Source organism: Pan paniscus, chromosome 4 (genome assembly GCF_029289425.2).
Source record: "Pan paniscus chromosome 4, NHGRI_mPanPan1-v2.0_pri, whole genome shotgun sequence".
NCBI lineage: Eukaryota > Metazoa > Chordata > Mammalia > Primates > Hominidae > Pan > Pan paniscus.
In genome coordinates this window covers 11,581,820-11,598,329 of record NC_073253.2, presented here as the reverse complement: position 1 = coordinate 11,598,329, position 16,510 = coordinate 11,581,820, and the positions used below count along the sequence as shown (strand labels likewise).

The following is a 16,510-nucleotide window of genomic DNA, read 5'->3' as shown; positions in this document are numbered from 1 at the left end:
ACAGCAGATGCATTCCCCCCATACCTGAAAGGTTTGTCTCTTAGGCATGCTAATTATCATTTGACTGGATAACATTGAGTGTATTGGTTCAAATATGATGGATTAATTTTTTTTATTCTTTTGAACCCCCTATTTTTTATGTGTGTAACTTCCCCTGCCCCTGCCTAGACCTGGTTAACCGTTTCTGTGAGCAGGTCCTCAATTTTTTACTTTGTCCCTACTTTCCTGTCGTAGCCCCATCTTCCCCTGGTGTCGACTCCGTCCCCTTGCAGCGCACAGGCAGCCAGCACGGCCCACAGAATGCCGCCGCGGCCACCTTCCAGAGGGCCAGCTATGCCGCCGGCCCAGCCTCCAATTACGCGGACCCCTACCGACAGCTGCAGTATTGTCCCTCTGTTGAGTCTCCATACAGCAAATCCGGCCCTGCTCTCCCGCCCGAAGGCACCTTGGCCAGGTCCCCGTCCATTGATAGCATTCAGAAAGATCCCAGGTGGGTAAAAACCTTTTTCTTTCCCTATGATGTCTAAAGAGGTTTTGTAACCGGGTACTGTAATTTATTTCACGTCATGTTGCATTTATGTCACTGACTATTAAAGGGTTGGCTTTTCTTGGGTTTTCTTTTGTTTGACTTGGAATGTGTGTGTTTGCAATGGATCCCTAGTATCTTTGGTGGTTCACCACCAAAAACAAAGATGATCTTTTGATCAGAGTATCTATATGTGCTTGATGTTTAGCTACTTGATGAGATGTAAACAGCCGTCTTTAATACAGGGGAAACTGGGGACTGGAGGCTATGTAATTTGACTTCAGATATCATGGCCTACATATTTTATTGTCTCAGTGGAAGTATGCTTTGTCATCATGCGTATTTCTATTTATCAGATTGCAAAGGGGTACACCTTCCAAGCTATAGTAAAATTGAAAATTTAGAAATTTTACATGGCCTTCATTTCTCTATGTCTGAAAATAAACATTAGGATGAAGTTGTTTAAAGACTGATAAAAACGTGAGCATAATATATTAGAGAAATTGTTGTTATGGAGGTGTAGTTTTTGTGGTTGTTGTTGCTGGTTTTTTTTTCTTTCTTTCTTTTTTCCATCAGCGGCAAGGGGTTTAGCAATGCTCTGCTTGTAAAGTTGGATTTGAGTCCCTGTAGAGTTAAAGGATGTTTTATTCATAGCCATTGGATTTATGCTGATAGAGTCCCATAAATATATATATCTGCATCTGTGAATACTGTTGATATGTCAGATTGCTGGTATTTCTTTATGGCAGGGCAGGTGGCTTGACTCTGGTGTTGTACTTAAAATTCATCTCAAGGAATTTTCACTGATGGAGCACGCAAGTTCCTGTGTACTGTATTGAGGGGTTGGAATAGATTTTTTTGCAAAAAGAAATCACTTCTGCAAATATAAAAGGCAGAATGGGATCATTTTATGGTTTACGTTGAGATAGCTACTTTAGCACAATTCAAACCTGCTTGGAAGGTCCATGTTAAATATTGTATTTGGTATAACACCATTGAAAAAGTGAATTGTAATAAGTGCTTACTGTTATCTACCAGAAACCGGAAGCATTCTTTTGTTTACTATGTTCAGTGTACTGGTTATCTAGATTTTCAGTCTCAACAGCACTCTTTATAGTCTTGGTCCTGAAACCTGCCCCCAGATCCTTAAGTATTCTTGGCATGTATGGCAAGCATATTCATCAGAAAATACCTCAACATATTCCCTATTTTAAAATAATCTTTCTTGATATGCTACTGAAAATGTGTAGAAATAGCGTAATAGTGAACCCTTAAGAAATGCTAAAAGACAAAAATATGTGATTTGACATTGTTTATATTTAACATCGGAGGTTTAAATTGACAATAAACATTTTATCTCCGATGGAAATACTTTAAATTTTCATATTAGGAATTTAGCTTAATAAGAAACCAAATTATATTTCTCTAGCTGTAGCATAGCTTCTGTATTTAATACTGTGTATTAAATGCATTTTATTTTATTAAATGGCGTATCCTTTCCATTTTATGTTACTGTCATTTTTACAGCCTTTTTTCTTCTCTCAATATATTGACACAGCTCTTACCTTTTCAAGTTATGGATTATGTCACTTATATTTATTGAGTGCCTGCTATAAACCAAAAAAGAAAAACACCAATAAGAAGGGTTAGAATGAATAAGAGAATATTGACCACTAAGCTTTTATATGCATCAAATTTATATGCAGATTAGTGCTATATGAATTATAAGTTCATCCTGAGCTCAGACCCACAGACCCCCCCCAAAAAAAAAAAAAGAAAAGAAAAAACAAATCTAGAACCAGAACTGGACTATTGTGGTTTATTATAACAGGGATTCATTATCTGGCATCATGCAAAATGTATGGAGCATAAAGTGTAGTAATATAATACCTTTCTTGTTGGGTTTTCTTAAAATTAAGGAATGTCTCAACATGTTTTTATTTAATGGAGAGACGTGCCAAATTTAAACTTCAGGTCCAAAATATAGTAATTCTTTTAAGACAAGATTTTTGCATTTTCCCTTAAATATTATAATTTGATTCCTCATAGGTGAATATTACCAGAACTAATATGTTTAACTTCTAGGGCTCACACTTACTTATTTTGGCATTATGGCTTATTATTTAAATCTTTTCAATGTTTTCAAGCTTTTGAAATATATTTACATATATTTAAGAGAATTTGTTAACATTTTATTTACTACCAAACACCAGGCTATGTAAGCCTCTTTATCATTATAAACATATGTTTATAGCACATTACAATCTTCAAAGTAGGCTTACTTACATCTTTGATGTAATCCTCCTTTGTGAGCAGAAACTGATATCCCATATTTAATGCCTTAAATAAATGCAGAATCAGAATGTTAAATGACTTCTTGAAAATGCATTGGTGCCAGGTGAGTGTGCGGACCTACATCTACATTGTTAGCACATATTGAATCCATACTGCAGCACATGTTGGCACGAACATTTTTATTTCCTTACAAAAAAGAAAAAGGAAAAAGAAAGAGTATATTTATGATTTTTTTTCAGAGGATGAATGGCAGTACCAGTATCTGTGTAGGAGTTGGGAAGAATGAAGGAAATTGTCTAAGTAGTTCTGGCATCCCTGATCGATTGCTTATTGGATGTGTGGTCTTTGTTATATTTTTCATTTCCGGCATCTACCTTATTTTTCTTATTGTAGACCAGTATCTCTTCTCTGTTAGAGAGTTTTAGTATTATTCAGTGAGAAGTGTTTAAGCAAATACTGCATTTTGAAATAATAATTTGAAGTCATGGCAGTTCCACTTCATCATTAGACTTGAAACCAGAGAAGCCATATTGACTTTCTGTGACTCTAAGTCATAGGATACAAAAGGATTGGTTCTGAGGGGTTGGGATTTTCTTGTTGATGGTTGGCTCAGTCATTTGGATTGTGGCAAAGCTTTGGTCTTTTCTCTTTTGACTAGTCATCCTATACGCCAACAGAAAACCCACAGAAATGTCTTATCCAATTTTCCAGCAGTCACTGAGATCATTTTTAAACCTGTAAAATTCCCTTTACAGCCCCATTTGCTAAGAAGATTTTATTTTGTAATTGTATGTTATTTTCCATAAAATGTGAATCTCTTAAGGATTGTTATCATAGCTAATATATTTGTAGGTACTACACCAGCTATTGAGTTCTATATACTGTTGTTTTTAAACATGAAAGTCAAATATAACTCTTAAATTATATGAAAGAAGTGTCAGTCATGTTGGTAGTGATAAGTCACAAAAGCATTCTCATTTTGAAAATTTGATGATGAAACAAATGGAAAAAAACACAGCAAGACTGATATACCCAGATATACTAAGGGTATTATAACTGTCTTGTCTATCAAATAATAAAAGTCATGGTTAAGATATGTTACTGACATAATGTGTAAATTGTAGCAGTAATAGCAACTTTTAATCATGTTTGATTAATCCCTTTTTGAGATGTTGTAATCCTTGGTGTACACTATCTCGAAAGCAATTTTTCAAACATGCTAAAAGAATCTCACTTTTTATGAATGTGATTTGCAATAGAACACTATCTTCTATTTTGTTATTCATCATAACAGGAATACATACAATGGCACATTTTTAATGCTGATGCTGGGCCCAAATTATAGCAGCTGCACTTTCAGTCGGCTCTATCAAACTAACTCCATGGATTTGTTCCATTTCAAACCGCAAAATTTGACTAAGAGTATGACAATATGCACTTTTAAGGAATTATTTATACATTTCCACTATATTTTATGTGCTGTTTCGAAATAGTAACAAAATTTATCTTATTGTTGGACATTTTATTATTAAATCTCATTAATGAATATTACTTATAAATATTTTATTACTAGGTAAACCTTGGTAAAGAATGTTTTCCAAATGCTGCTTTTTCTTTTTTTAACTGTTCACGACGCATGTGCACATGTGGACACACACACACACACACCCACGCGCACGCATATATAGTGAATTGAAAGCTCAGGAAACAAAATATACTATAAAAATGCTTTTATTTTTTGAGACAAGGTTTTGCTCTGTCACCCAGGCTGGAGTGCAGTGGTGTGATCCTAGCTCATTGCAGGCTCAAACTTCCAGGCTCAAATGATCCTCCCACCTCAGCCTCCCAAGTAGGTGGGACTACAGGCTGGCCACAAGCCTGGTTAAATTGTTTTTATTATTTTTCTTAGAGAAGGGGTCTTGCTGTGCTGCCCAGGCTGGTCTTGAACTCCCTGGCTCAAGTGATCCTCCTGCCTTGGCCTCCCATAGGGTTGGAGTTGCAAGCATGAGCTACAGTGCCTGGCATAAAAATGCTTTTAAAAAGATGAAGACTTGAAGAATATTTTTTAAATATTAAAGTTTAAACAGTATTATGTAACTTGTTATCATGTAACTCAAATAACATGGGTGAAATGTTTGCAGTAAACCACATATCATATTTTTCAGGGTCCAGTTCTCTCAGGTGATGAATCTCTGGGTAGTTTGCTTTTAACTTCAAATGCTCAGTAATTATTTATTTAACTGAGGAAATATCCAAGGGGAGAAATACTGGATTCACAACTTAAAGACTTTTGGAGTTCGAAGAGTGCTGGAGGTCGTTTATCAGTTAAGCTAACAGCAATCCCAAAACCTTGCCATTCAGCCCCTGCTTGGATGCCTTGAGCAACAGGCCCCTCACCATCTCTTGAACCATTTTATTTTTCTTTGAGTAATCCAAGCCTTATGCTCTAGTTTATATTGATACAGAAATCTGCATCTTTTGTAAGTTCCTTCATTGATCTTGTTTCTGACCTTTGAAATCATTTGAGAATACACCTATCCCTTCTTCAAAGAGTGGCCTTGGGAGACAGTTCCTGCACCTCACTCCCAGGCTCAAGGCTCCTGCCCCTGTGCTAGCTGCCATTGTTCCATGAGCTGTCACTTCTGGGCCCAGCAGTGGCTGATGTCCCTCCAAATTATGCTTCACACATCACCAGAAAGTATAGAAAGAGAATAAATGTTACTTTGGGCAAACCTGGGTTCACTTTAGGGTTTCTTGACAGTAAGATGACAACAATGTTTATAACAGTGTTGATGATAACAATGATGATGAAAGTTAATTATTAAGTTCCATGCTCAGTGTTGAATATTTTATATTCATTATCTAATTTAATCATCCAAAAATCTCTATCACATGACTTTTTATAATACTTATTTTACATGTGGGGAAACTGAGGCTCAGAGAGGTGGAAACAGAACCCAAATCTGACTTTCAGTCTCGTGTTTCTAATTGTAATGGACATTCATACCTATTTGAGCTGTAGAATCAAACAAAATGCCAAGTCTTTTCACAGGCAACTTCTGCAAAACTATGAATCACTGATCTTATCTGGAATTTTTAATTTTCTTTTTAACATAAATGAAGAACTTTACGTTCACTTCTTGTAGAGTGATTCCATTATTTGATACTATAGAAATCTTTTTTGGGTCCCAGTTCTGTTATCCAGTATAATTATAAACACTGCTCCACATCCTTTGAAATGGGAAAATCAGACATATGTGTCCTCAGCAAGGTTGTATCCAGGTACAACCAGAGCTGGCCCCAGGATGGAGCCTGCAGCCCTCACTCCTCAGGACCTCTTCCCCTGAATCCATCTGAAGGCATTACTATCTTCTAGATGGCTTTTCCATGGAAGATTCCAGAGTGGGTGCTGCAGATCTAAGAGCCTGAAAACAGCCTCATTTTTTAATGAGCTTTCAAAGTTGTGTGAGAGGGAAAGGGACATCTACAAATGACCGTCATGCTATGGGGAAATAAGGCAGATGTGACAAAAGCAGTACCGCGGGAGGAGGTGAGGGCTGGTACACGGTGAGGAACAGATGGTATTGCCACAGGAAAAACTGAGATAAAGCTTTCCAGGTAAAGAGGACAGTTAAAAAGAAAAGAGGTCTGGAAATGGAGGGGGGTGGCCAGTTGGAACACTCAGGCCTGGCTCAGTTGGGATATTGGGCTAGAGAGGGCAGCTGTCTCTGAATGCCCTGTCCACCCACCCAAATCAGGACAAAATGGTAACTTGAAAGCTTGCACTTCCAATATGTGGATTTGTTTAACTTATAAATTATAATCATAGTGTATTAATTTCTTAGGGCTGCTGTCTTAGCCCATTAGGGCTACCATAAGAAGAATATCTTTGGGTAGCTTGATATGAAAAGAATTTATTTCTTACACTTCCAGAGTCTGGGAAGTCCAAGATCAAGGTGCCAACAGACTGTGTGTCTAGTGAGGGCTCTTTCTGCAGAGATGGTGCCTTCTCTCTGTGTCCTCACAAGGTGGTGTCTCTTTTAAAAGGTCACTAATCCCATCAATGAGAGCTATACCCCCATAACCTAATCACCTCCCAACATCTCCACCTCCTAATGGCATCACATTTGTGATTAGGTTTCAGCCTATGAATCTAGGGGGTCACAAACATTCAGACCATAGTGGCTGCCATAATAGATTACCACAAAGTGGGTGGCATAAACCAGGAGAAACTTATCATCTCACAGTTCTGGAGGCTGGAAGTCTGAAATCAAGGTGTCAGCAGGACCATTTCTCTTCAAAGTCTCTAAGGGAAAATCCAGCCTTGCCTGTCGCAGCTTCTGGTGGCCCCAGACATTCTTTGGCTTGTGGCTGCATCACTCCAGTCTCTGCCTCTCTCTTCACTTGGCCTTCATTTTTGTCTTTCTGTCTCCTTGTCTCCTCCTGTCTTCTTATGACACCAGTCATTGGATTTAGGATCCACCCTAATACAATATGACCTCATTTTAACTACATCTTCAGAGACCCTATTTCCTAATAGGGTCACATTCCGAAGTACTGAGGTAGATGCTGATTTTGGGAGGAACACTGTTCAACTGACTACACATGTTTTAGGGTATGAATATACCAGGTACACTATAGAACAGATGTTCCTAAACAGGATACATTCAATATAAGCCATATTTCAAAGTTTTGATCTGATTTTACATTTTAATCATAAAAACCTTTCTTTAGAAAGAACACTGTGGTTAAACATGCTTGGTCTGTGTACATTATCACTGCTTCTTTTACTGATTGATGTGGCTGGCATACCTGACTACAAGTATAGGAAGATGGATAAAATGGATAAAGGTGGCTGTTTCCTTGGCTCTTTTTTTAATTTATTTTTTATTTTTTTATTTTTTTTGAGATGGAGTTTCACTCTTGTTGCCCAAGCTGGAGTGCAATTGTGCGACCTTGGCTCACCACAACCTCCGCTTCCTGGGTACAAGCAATTCCCCTGCCTCAGCCTCCCAAGTAGTTGGGGTTACAGGTGCACGCCACCACACCCAGCTAATTTTTTTGTATTTGTAGTAGAGATGGGGTTTCATGTTGGCCAGGCTGATCTCAAACTCCTGACCTTAGGTGATCCACCTGCCTTGGCCTCCCAAAGTGCTGGGATTGCAGGCATGAGCTCTTGAATGAGCTTGCACTTAAAGTGCTCTCTTGGCCATTTTGGGAGCATAAAAGGAGATAATATAATCCCAAACCCCACATGCACCATCACACCCCAGCAGCAACAGGGTGCTCTCTGGATATATGGCACAAGCAAGGGCATCTCTGGCAACCTTCCCTGTGTGGCTTCCACCAATTCATGCCCTCCGCTGCAGCTGGGGTTGTCCCAGAGAGTAAATGCCGCAACACTTCATTGCTTTATTTTCTTTAGCTAAATAAATTTGAAATTCAAGAGTTCTCTCCTCCCACCCATAGTCTTTCATAGTCTCCATTATGAATCCAGGAACTAAGATGTCGTTGGTCACTTAACTTGTGTCTCTGATGACTTACAAGTATTACTAGATTTATCACATGTGCTTATTCCATCTTTCCCGAACTTTCTTTTTTAACCTTCCTCCCTAAATGGTAGCTGATGTTGCTCAGCCCTGAGGTGCATGCCATCCCTCACACACGGGAATAGAGGAGGTGGTCTGTCTTGTGAAGGGCATCAAATACAAGGGGAAAGGGATTCCTAGCAAATCGTGATTCTGGGCGTGATCTCGTCTGCACTGCTCCCTGCCCGGTGGCCATGGATGTAAAATGAAAATAAAGAAAGCACCTTCCTCATTAAGTTGTTGTGAAGATGGAATATATTCAAACGTTAAGGTCCTTGGAATACTGCCTTGGTTGGGGGGTCTGTATTTACCTGCAGCTTCAGTCATCCCCACCACTGTTGCAGCCACCACTCCTGCCCTCGGAGCAGCTTAGGACAGAGGTGTGGACTGAGAGTGGCCTTGGGAGCCAGAAACGTGGAAGAAATGAGTGAAGTCATAGAGGCCATGAGCTGCCTTGTTGGAAAGACTGAAAGAAGCCCAGGAGCAGCCCCCGAGGCCTTCCCTAGTGGGAAGTGGGGAGTGGGAGTAGGAGGGGTCCACTGAGGCCTGAGCAGGGCAGGGGGACCACAGGGAGGGAGGAACTGTGTACTCAGCCCTCATAGCCAAGAGGGAAGATAGGAAGAAGGGAGAGAAGACTCCAAGGCAAAAAGACCTTTTTGTTTTATAAAACTTCCTTTTCAAGAGTTCTTTTATCAGTTTAAAAGAAAGTAATGTTCACACACAGTATTTGTCTGTGGTAATATTGATTTTTTTCTGTACTTATAATAAACAATTGCATTCCAAAATAACAACTCATTTCTAATGCTACCTAAATATACCCACCTAGTTTATACTAAGGCAGGTTCTGGCATAGGGGCCTCCATGATATCATGTGGTCAAGAGTAATGAGAGACAGGCAATCATGCCTGATGCGTATTCGTACCCAAAGTACTAGTTACTTAATTCCTCGTTAGCAAATACGCCATCCATTGCGATGGTGGAAATCTGTTTTGTGCTCTGGTATACAGACCTTCCTCTAGGGAACGAGCCTCTTCTCTTCCCAATCCATGTGCTATCAGTAAAACAGACTGTACCCCAAGTTCAGAAGGTGAATGTGGAGCTCATACCTGGCCCAAGAGCTGACAACCCATGGGGCCCTCACTCCTAGCCAGGGCCTCGAGGAGTGCAGAGAGGTCTGTGAGACCCATGTTCCAGTTCTCTAAAGTGGGCTCCAGGCATTCTGGGCTTCCCTACATCACTTGGGGGCAAAAAGCCAAATCCAAGCTAGCTAGAGCCAACATATAGCAGCCAAGGCGACTTTCACATGTTCGCCTCCTTCTCAGTGTAGTTCACCCTCCCTAACACCCCTGCTACACACCTTGTTCACTCCCTACCTGTGGTTGTGTTTCTTATATTTGGTCTCCATTAAAAAGCCAGGAACTAAGATGTCCTGGGTCACTTAACTTGTGTCTCTGATGAATTACAAGTGGATCCATCATATTTGCTTATTCCATCTTTCCAGAACTTTCTTTTTTAACCTTTCTACCTGAAGTCCACTATATCCCCTGTTCCAGGAACAGATATATTATCTTTCCTCCAATTTAAAGCAACTGAGAAGTGCCATGCAATAATTAAAGTAGCATGAAATTTCTACAAAATAAGCTTATTGGAGACACTAAATCTGATGATAATGTCCAGTATCAAGGGTATCTTGGATCAGTAGAAGTCAGAACTTAATGAATTTTAAGGTCCCCAATAATGCTAAGTACAGTAATAACACATTAAAAAAAAAAAGCAGGTAGTGCTTTAAAGGAATAATGTACTGAATTCTCAAATAATTATCTGCAATGTTGTCATTATGCTTTAAGTTTATAACTTTATCAGTAATTCATATTACTTCCTCTTTCGTCGTTAATCTCTGTCATTTTACTGATGATATTGTATATGATGTATGTGTGATATGCATGTGTCATCTATGGGATTTAGATATTCTCATACTGGAAGGAGAATGGGGTCTGGCAGGTGGAATTGTTCCTTGTACCATTTTGTGATGAAACAGATATCAAAGACTGCAAATGAGAAGAAAGGTCCTTGGTAGGTGGGGGAAGTAAATCTCTCTCTTCATCTGCATTTGAAAAAAAATGGTCAGAATGTTTAAGAGCACAAAAGGAGAGTGAATATTAAAAATGACACCTCTTGGAAGTCAGCTGAGAACCAAAAACAAGGGAGCCTCTTTCCCTGTAATCTCATGGAGAATTAGAGTGCCTTGTAATTCCAGAGAGGAAGTTGTGAAATCTAAACACTCCAGTTGGATGCACAGATTGTATTTAAAATCCGTGTGCTTCCCATTTATTTCCTGCTTGATATCTTTTAGAGTTCTGGGAAGTGGTTTCGAAGGAATGCAAAGAAGGTTCTGTGCTTCAAAAGGTATCAAAGGAAGATTTTGTGGGTCTAGTCTTGAACAAGATTGTGAAAATGGAGGACAGCACCCCTGCTACCCAAAGTTGGTTCCCACGTTGGGGAACCCTCACGAGAAAGAGGGAAACCAAAAAAATTCAGGTGACAAAATTGGCTCACTGGGTCAATCATTCCTCAGGGACTGTCTTCCTCTAGGGATAATCTTGACAGCCTTAGACTTTTATTAAAGAAAGTTGTGTGTGTATGTGTGTGTGTGTGTGTGTGTGTGTGTGTTTGTGCCATATACATTACGAGTGTATTTGTGTGATATGAGCATGTGTATGTACACATAAATTATATGTAGATATACTATTTGTATACATACATATACACACATAATTTGTCTATGTGGCATACAGATGATAAATAATGTGTGTATATGTATCTATGTAGTATGTGTACACGTGTATAAACACGTGTATTTATATATACATGTAATCCATCTGTTTATTGGCTCTGCATGCATTTATCCAGAGATAAGATATACAAACCTTGCATAAGCACATGGTTGTTAATGCTACAAAGGGCACACAGTAACAAAGTGTTGATTTTCTGTCTTCTCTATTTATCAGTGTTGATAGGGTGTTGAAAACTAAAAGTATAAATTCACAGACTTAGACACAAGACTTGTTTTCCTTATAGAAGTATGGATAAGTCATAGTAGCTATAAAATTTTTGAAAAGCCCATTCTGGTTGTATATTTATGTATTTAATAGGCATCCACATACCCATGTTCAACCTTTCGAACTCATGTTCTGTTCAAAGTACACTATGCCTTTCAGAGACCTTGGCCAGTTCAGTTACCAGTGGAGGGCGTCCAGGTTATTGGCATGTTGAACAAAGAATTGGACAAAACTCACAAAGCAAGGAAAGAATGAAGCAACAAAAGAAGAGATTTTTGAAAATGAAAGTATAACTCCACAGGGTGAGAGCAGGGCTGAGCATAGGGGCTCAAGAGCCCAGTTCCAGAATTTTCTGGGGTTAAATACCCTCTAGAGGTTTCCCATCAGCCACTTGGTGTACACCCAATGCAAATGAAATAGTGGCCAAAAATCTGATTGTAACCTTTGTCACTCCACTTCAGCCTCTGATTGGTTGTGGAAAGCAACCAATCAGAGGCTGAAGTTACAAAGGTTACATCCTATGCAAATGTCTGATTGGTTGTAGAAAGCAACCAATCAGAGGCTAAAGTGAATTTACAAAGTTACACCTCTGTGCAAACAAAGACTTGGCCCACAATCAGTCTGATTGGTTGTGGAAAGCAACCAATTAGAGGTATTTTCAATTTTCCATCTGGCACACAGAAAAGGGAGTGGGAATTTGCAAAGGGAGTAGGCTCTGGTCCTTTTGTTACTTAGGTGTGGAAAGTTGAGGTTTTTCTTTTGATTTAGTCCTAGGAAGTCAGTGTGAATTGGCCTTAGGTTCCCCGCCGCCAGACCCTATTCTTCTGCCTCAGTTCCTAAAAGAGCTTCCTTCCCTTATTCTTCAATGTGTACTACTATGGGAAACGTGTTTTATTTTTAGCATATCTCAATTAATCCATCCTCAAAGTCCTTATTTATTCTACCACAAGTGGAATTCTGAAATCTCCTTTGGTTATTTCATGTGCAAACCAGTTTTGATATTTGGCTTGATGTCCTAAGTCATTTTCCTTCACCATCTGACTTTGAACATTTGAGGACAAAAATGGAGCATTCAAAATATTTATTGTCTTACAAAGCAGGTTGTAGTTGACTGTCAGTGTTTAACTAATGGAAATTAATTTCCATTGCTTCTTGAGATGTTTTGCAGCTAATAGTGCTCATTAATTTGGAGATACTGACCTTGATAAGGAGAAGATTAGCATTTTATAGTAAAAAATATATTTTAAACAGAAATCCCATTGCTCATGGTGCATTTCAAGTTTGACAATCCTAGTAACTTAAATTACTGAATCTACTGAAGAACATGTTCAGTGACTATAACTGGGTTGCTGAACCAAGTGTACTTTAGCAGGCACTTAATTCTACTAAGAAGACAAGAAGGAGGAGGAAAGGAGGAAAGGTAAGAAAGAGAAGAAGATACCAGTGGGAAATTCAGCAGGCTATACTCTGACACACACACAGTGCTTTATGTACTAAAGTGCATTGAAGAATAAGATGACAGAAGTATCCTCACTTTTTCATTATTGTACCTTCTCAGTATTCTAGGGACACTTCAATATATGCTTTGTTCTTTGAATGTGTTTATTGTTTAAAATTCCATACTGGAGGGTCCCTAGTTTGGGGGCCTCTTTAGAGATGAAGCTCCACATGGAGTTCGGAATGTGTTTGTTAACTGAGACATTTGCAAGAAGCCCCCAAAGTGAGGGCCTCCATCTACCCTATCTATCTGCTCTTGAAGGATGCTACAGTGAGACCCTAGGGTGGCTCCCCCATCTTTGAAATGCAGCCCAGTGGTTCCCAACATTTTCGGAATTCAGACACAAGTTAGTTACATATGAAGGGATAGGTGAGATGCCGGCAGAGGGCGTCCAGTCTTTCACTTGACAAAGGATTTCCTCCAGCACTTCCTAATATACTGGAAAGACAGATATGAAATCAGCCTGGGATGTAGTCTTTTCAACTGAATAAAAGAGGCCTTATGAAAAAAATGAAAGTTGGTTTACAGACAGGTGGTTGGACCCACTGACTTAGAAACCCACAATGATGGAGCCTTTATTTTTCTGAACAAGTAACGTAAAATTACCTTAAGATACTCACGTGCCATAGAATAGTTGTATATATTTATGGGTTACAGTGTGATGTTTCTATACATATATAGTACATCATTATTAAATTAGGTTACTTAGCTTATCCATCACCTCAAACGTGTATGATTTCTTTGCAGTGAAAACATTCAAAATTTGTGTCCCAGTGAGTGTGAAAAAGAAATCCTGGCCATTTATCTTCTTTACCTTACCTATGTTTACCATTTTGAATGTGTTTGCTAAATGAATGAGTGACTAGAATTATAATATCTACTCAATATTTTCAAGTTTTTCAAAGTAGCAATAATATTTAAATCTTAATAATTTCTGAAAAATCTCCCAATACCTAGCATCCAGCATAGAATTAAAGTAATAAAGTGTGTGGTAGGATGGCCGCAGTGGCCCCGGTGTCCTGGGGTTCACACCTTTCTGTCTTCCCGCCCACAATGAAGCAGAGCTGGCCCGTGTGACCAGTAGGATGCCACAGGGGTGGCAGTGTGTGGCTTCTGAAGGTAAGGGAGCCAGGCTGACGTCCTAAGGACGTCCAAACAGCCCATGGTGAGGAGTCAACCTGCCTGCCAAGTGAGCAAACCCTTTCAAGCAAATCCGCCAGGGTCAGTAGAGCCTTTGGATCTTCCAGGTCAGCTCCCAGACATGGTGAAGCAGAGAAGGTCATCCCTACTCTTCCCTATCTGGTGTTCCTATGAACCTGTGAGGTGTCATAAATGAAGATTGTTGTTTCCAGCCTTTAAGTTTGTGGGATGATGATTTGTTATGTCTGATCTGACTGATCATCTCACAAAACTATCCATCTTTCCCTCTAATATCATCTGGGGAATTCCCTTTACCTTTGCTTATCGAAATAAAAAAGAGCAACCTGGGCAATATGGCAAAACCCTGTCTCTACAGAATAGTACAAAAATTAGCTGGGTGTGGTGGCACATGCCTGTGGTCCTATCTACTCTGAAGACTAAGGCAGGAGGATCATTTGAGCCCAGGAAGTCGAGGCAGCAATGAGTTGTGATTGCACCACTGCACTCCAGCCTGGGCAACAGAGTGAGACCCTGCCTCAAAAAAAACAACAAAAAAGAAAAGAATAGAAAAGAAAAAAGTCAAAAGGTTGAAACAATCTAAATGTCCATTGCAAAATGTAGTATACAGTATACATGTGATGGAGTTTTATTCAGCTGTAAGAAGGGAGGAAATTCTGATACATACTACAACAGGGATGAATCATGAAGACATCATGCTAAGTAAAATAAAGTAGATAGAAAAGGATGAATATGTATTAGTCCATTTTCACACTGCTGATAAAGGCATACCCAGGACTGGGTGATTTATAAAGAAAAACAAGTTTAATGGACTCAGTTCCACGTGGCTGGGGAGGCCTCACAATCGTGACAGAAGGTGAAAGGCATGTCCTATGTGGCGGCAGGTAAGACAGAATGAACGAAAGGGGTTTCCCCTTATAAAACCATCAGATCTCATGAGACTTATTCACTACCACAAGAACAGTATAGGGAATTCAATTATCTCCCACCAGGTCCCTCCCATGACACATGGGAATTATGGGAGCTACAATTCAAGATGAGATTTGTGTGGGGACACAGTTTAATTATATCACTGTATGCTCCAATTACATGAAGTACCTAGAATAGTCAAATCTAAGAGACCAAAAGTAGAATAGTGGTTTCCTGGGGATGTGGGAAGGGGAAATGAGAAGTGTGTAATGGGTATAGAATTTCAATTTGGATGATGAAGAAGTTTTGGAGATGGTTAGTGATGATGGCTGTATAACAGTATGAATGTACTTAATGCCACGGAACTGTACACTTAAAAATAGTTAAAATTGTAAATTTTATGTTATGTATATTTTACCATCATAAATAGAAGGAAGGAGACAACTACAGGCTGGCCAGGCACTGCCTCCTATAGACAGAAACCAAGGCTGCATGGACGAGCAGGAGATGAATCCCCAGGGAGGCAGCACCCAGGCCTCATGGATCCTGATCCTTTCAAAACAGTGCCTCCCACTACCATGTAGGAAGCTCGAAAGCCCACCTTTTTTTTTTTTGAGACGGAGTTTAGCTCTTGTTGCCCAGGGTGGAGTGCAATGGCGCGATCTCCACTCACCGAAACCTCCGCCTCCCAGGTTCAAGCGATTCTCCTGCCTCAGCCTCCCAAGTAGCTGGGATTACAGGTACCCGCCACCACACCCAGCTAATTTTGTATTTTTAGTAGGGACGGGGTTTCTCCATGTTGGTCAGGCTGGTCTCGAACTCCCGACCTCAGGTGATCCGCCCACCTCAGCCTCCCAAAGTGCTGGGATTACAGGCATGAGCCACCATGCCCGGCCTACATTATTCTTAAATCAGGGTACTTAGCTTACCTATCACCTCAAGCACTTATGATTTCTTTGTAGTGAAAATATTCAAAATCTTCTAGTTATTTTGAAGTATACCATATAATATTGTTAACTGTAGCCACCCCAGTGTGCAATAGAACACCAGAACCTATTCCTCTTATCTGTAATTTTGTACTCATTGACCAATCTCTGCCCATCCCTCCTCCCCACTAAAGTAGCTTTTAAATTAAATGACATAATATTATTCTATAAAATAAAAACAGTCGTGTATGCTATTTGGGAAATCTTGCCTTGGGGGTTTAGATATTTTCATTCATTCATTCACTCAACAAATATGTTCTAAGTACAAATAGTCAGGTATGTTCTGGACCCTGAAAACTTTTCCATACGGAAGATGAGGTAGGAATGTTAACTAGGAAATAAATAAAAAATAATCATATTTAAAATTACATAAACTTAAAAATAGATCACATTTAAATGAAAGCAACCTGCCAAAATTTTATTAAAAATTACCCTTAGTAACTGATTATATGAGCTACCACATAATTCTATTAATATTTTAACAACCTCAG

The 16,510-nt window shown here is 39.4% G+C and overlaps 1 protein-coding gene across 4 annotated transcripts in view; it reads left to right on the top strand.

Annotated features, from left to right (window-relative positions):
- CTNND2 (catenin delta 2) overlaps positions 1-16,510 on the top strand; it is a 938,532-nt gene that overhangs the window by 558,453 nt on the left and 363,569 nt on the right. For all 4 annotated transcript variants that reach the window (XM_034959739.4, XM_034959737.3, XM_034959738.3 and 1 more), the window contains one exon: positions 235-490. In XM_034959739.4, coding sequence (XP_034815630.1) covers positions 235-490 — 256 coding nt within the window. The remainder of the gene's footprint in view (positions 1-234; positions 491-16,510) is intronic.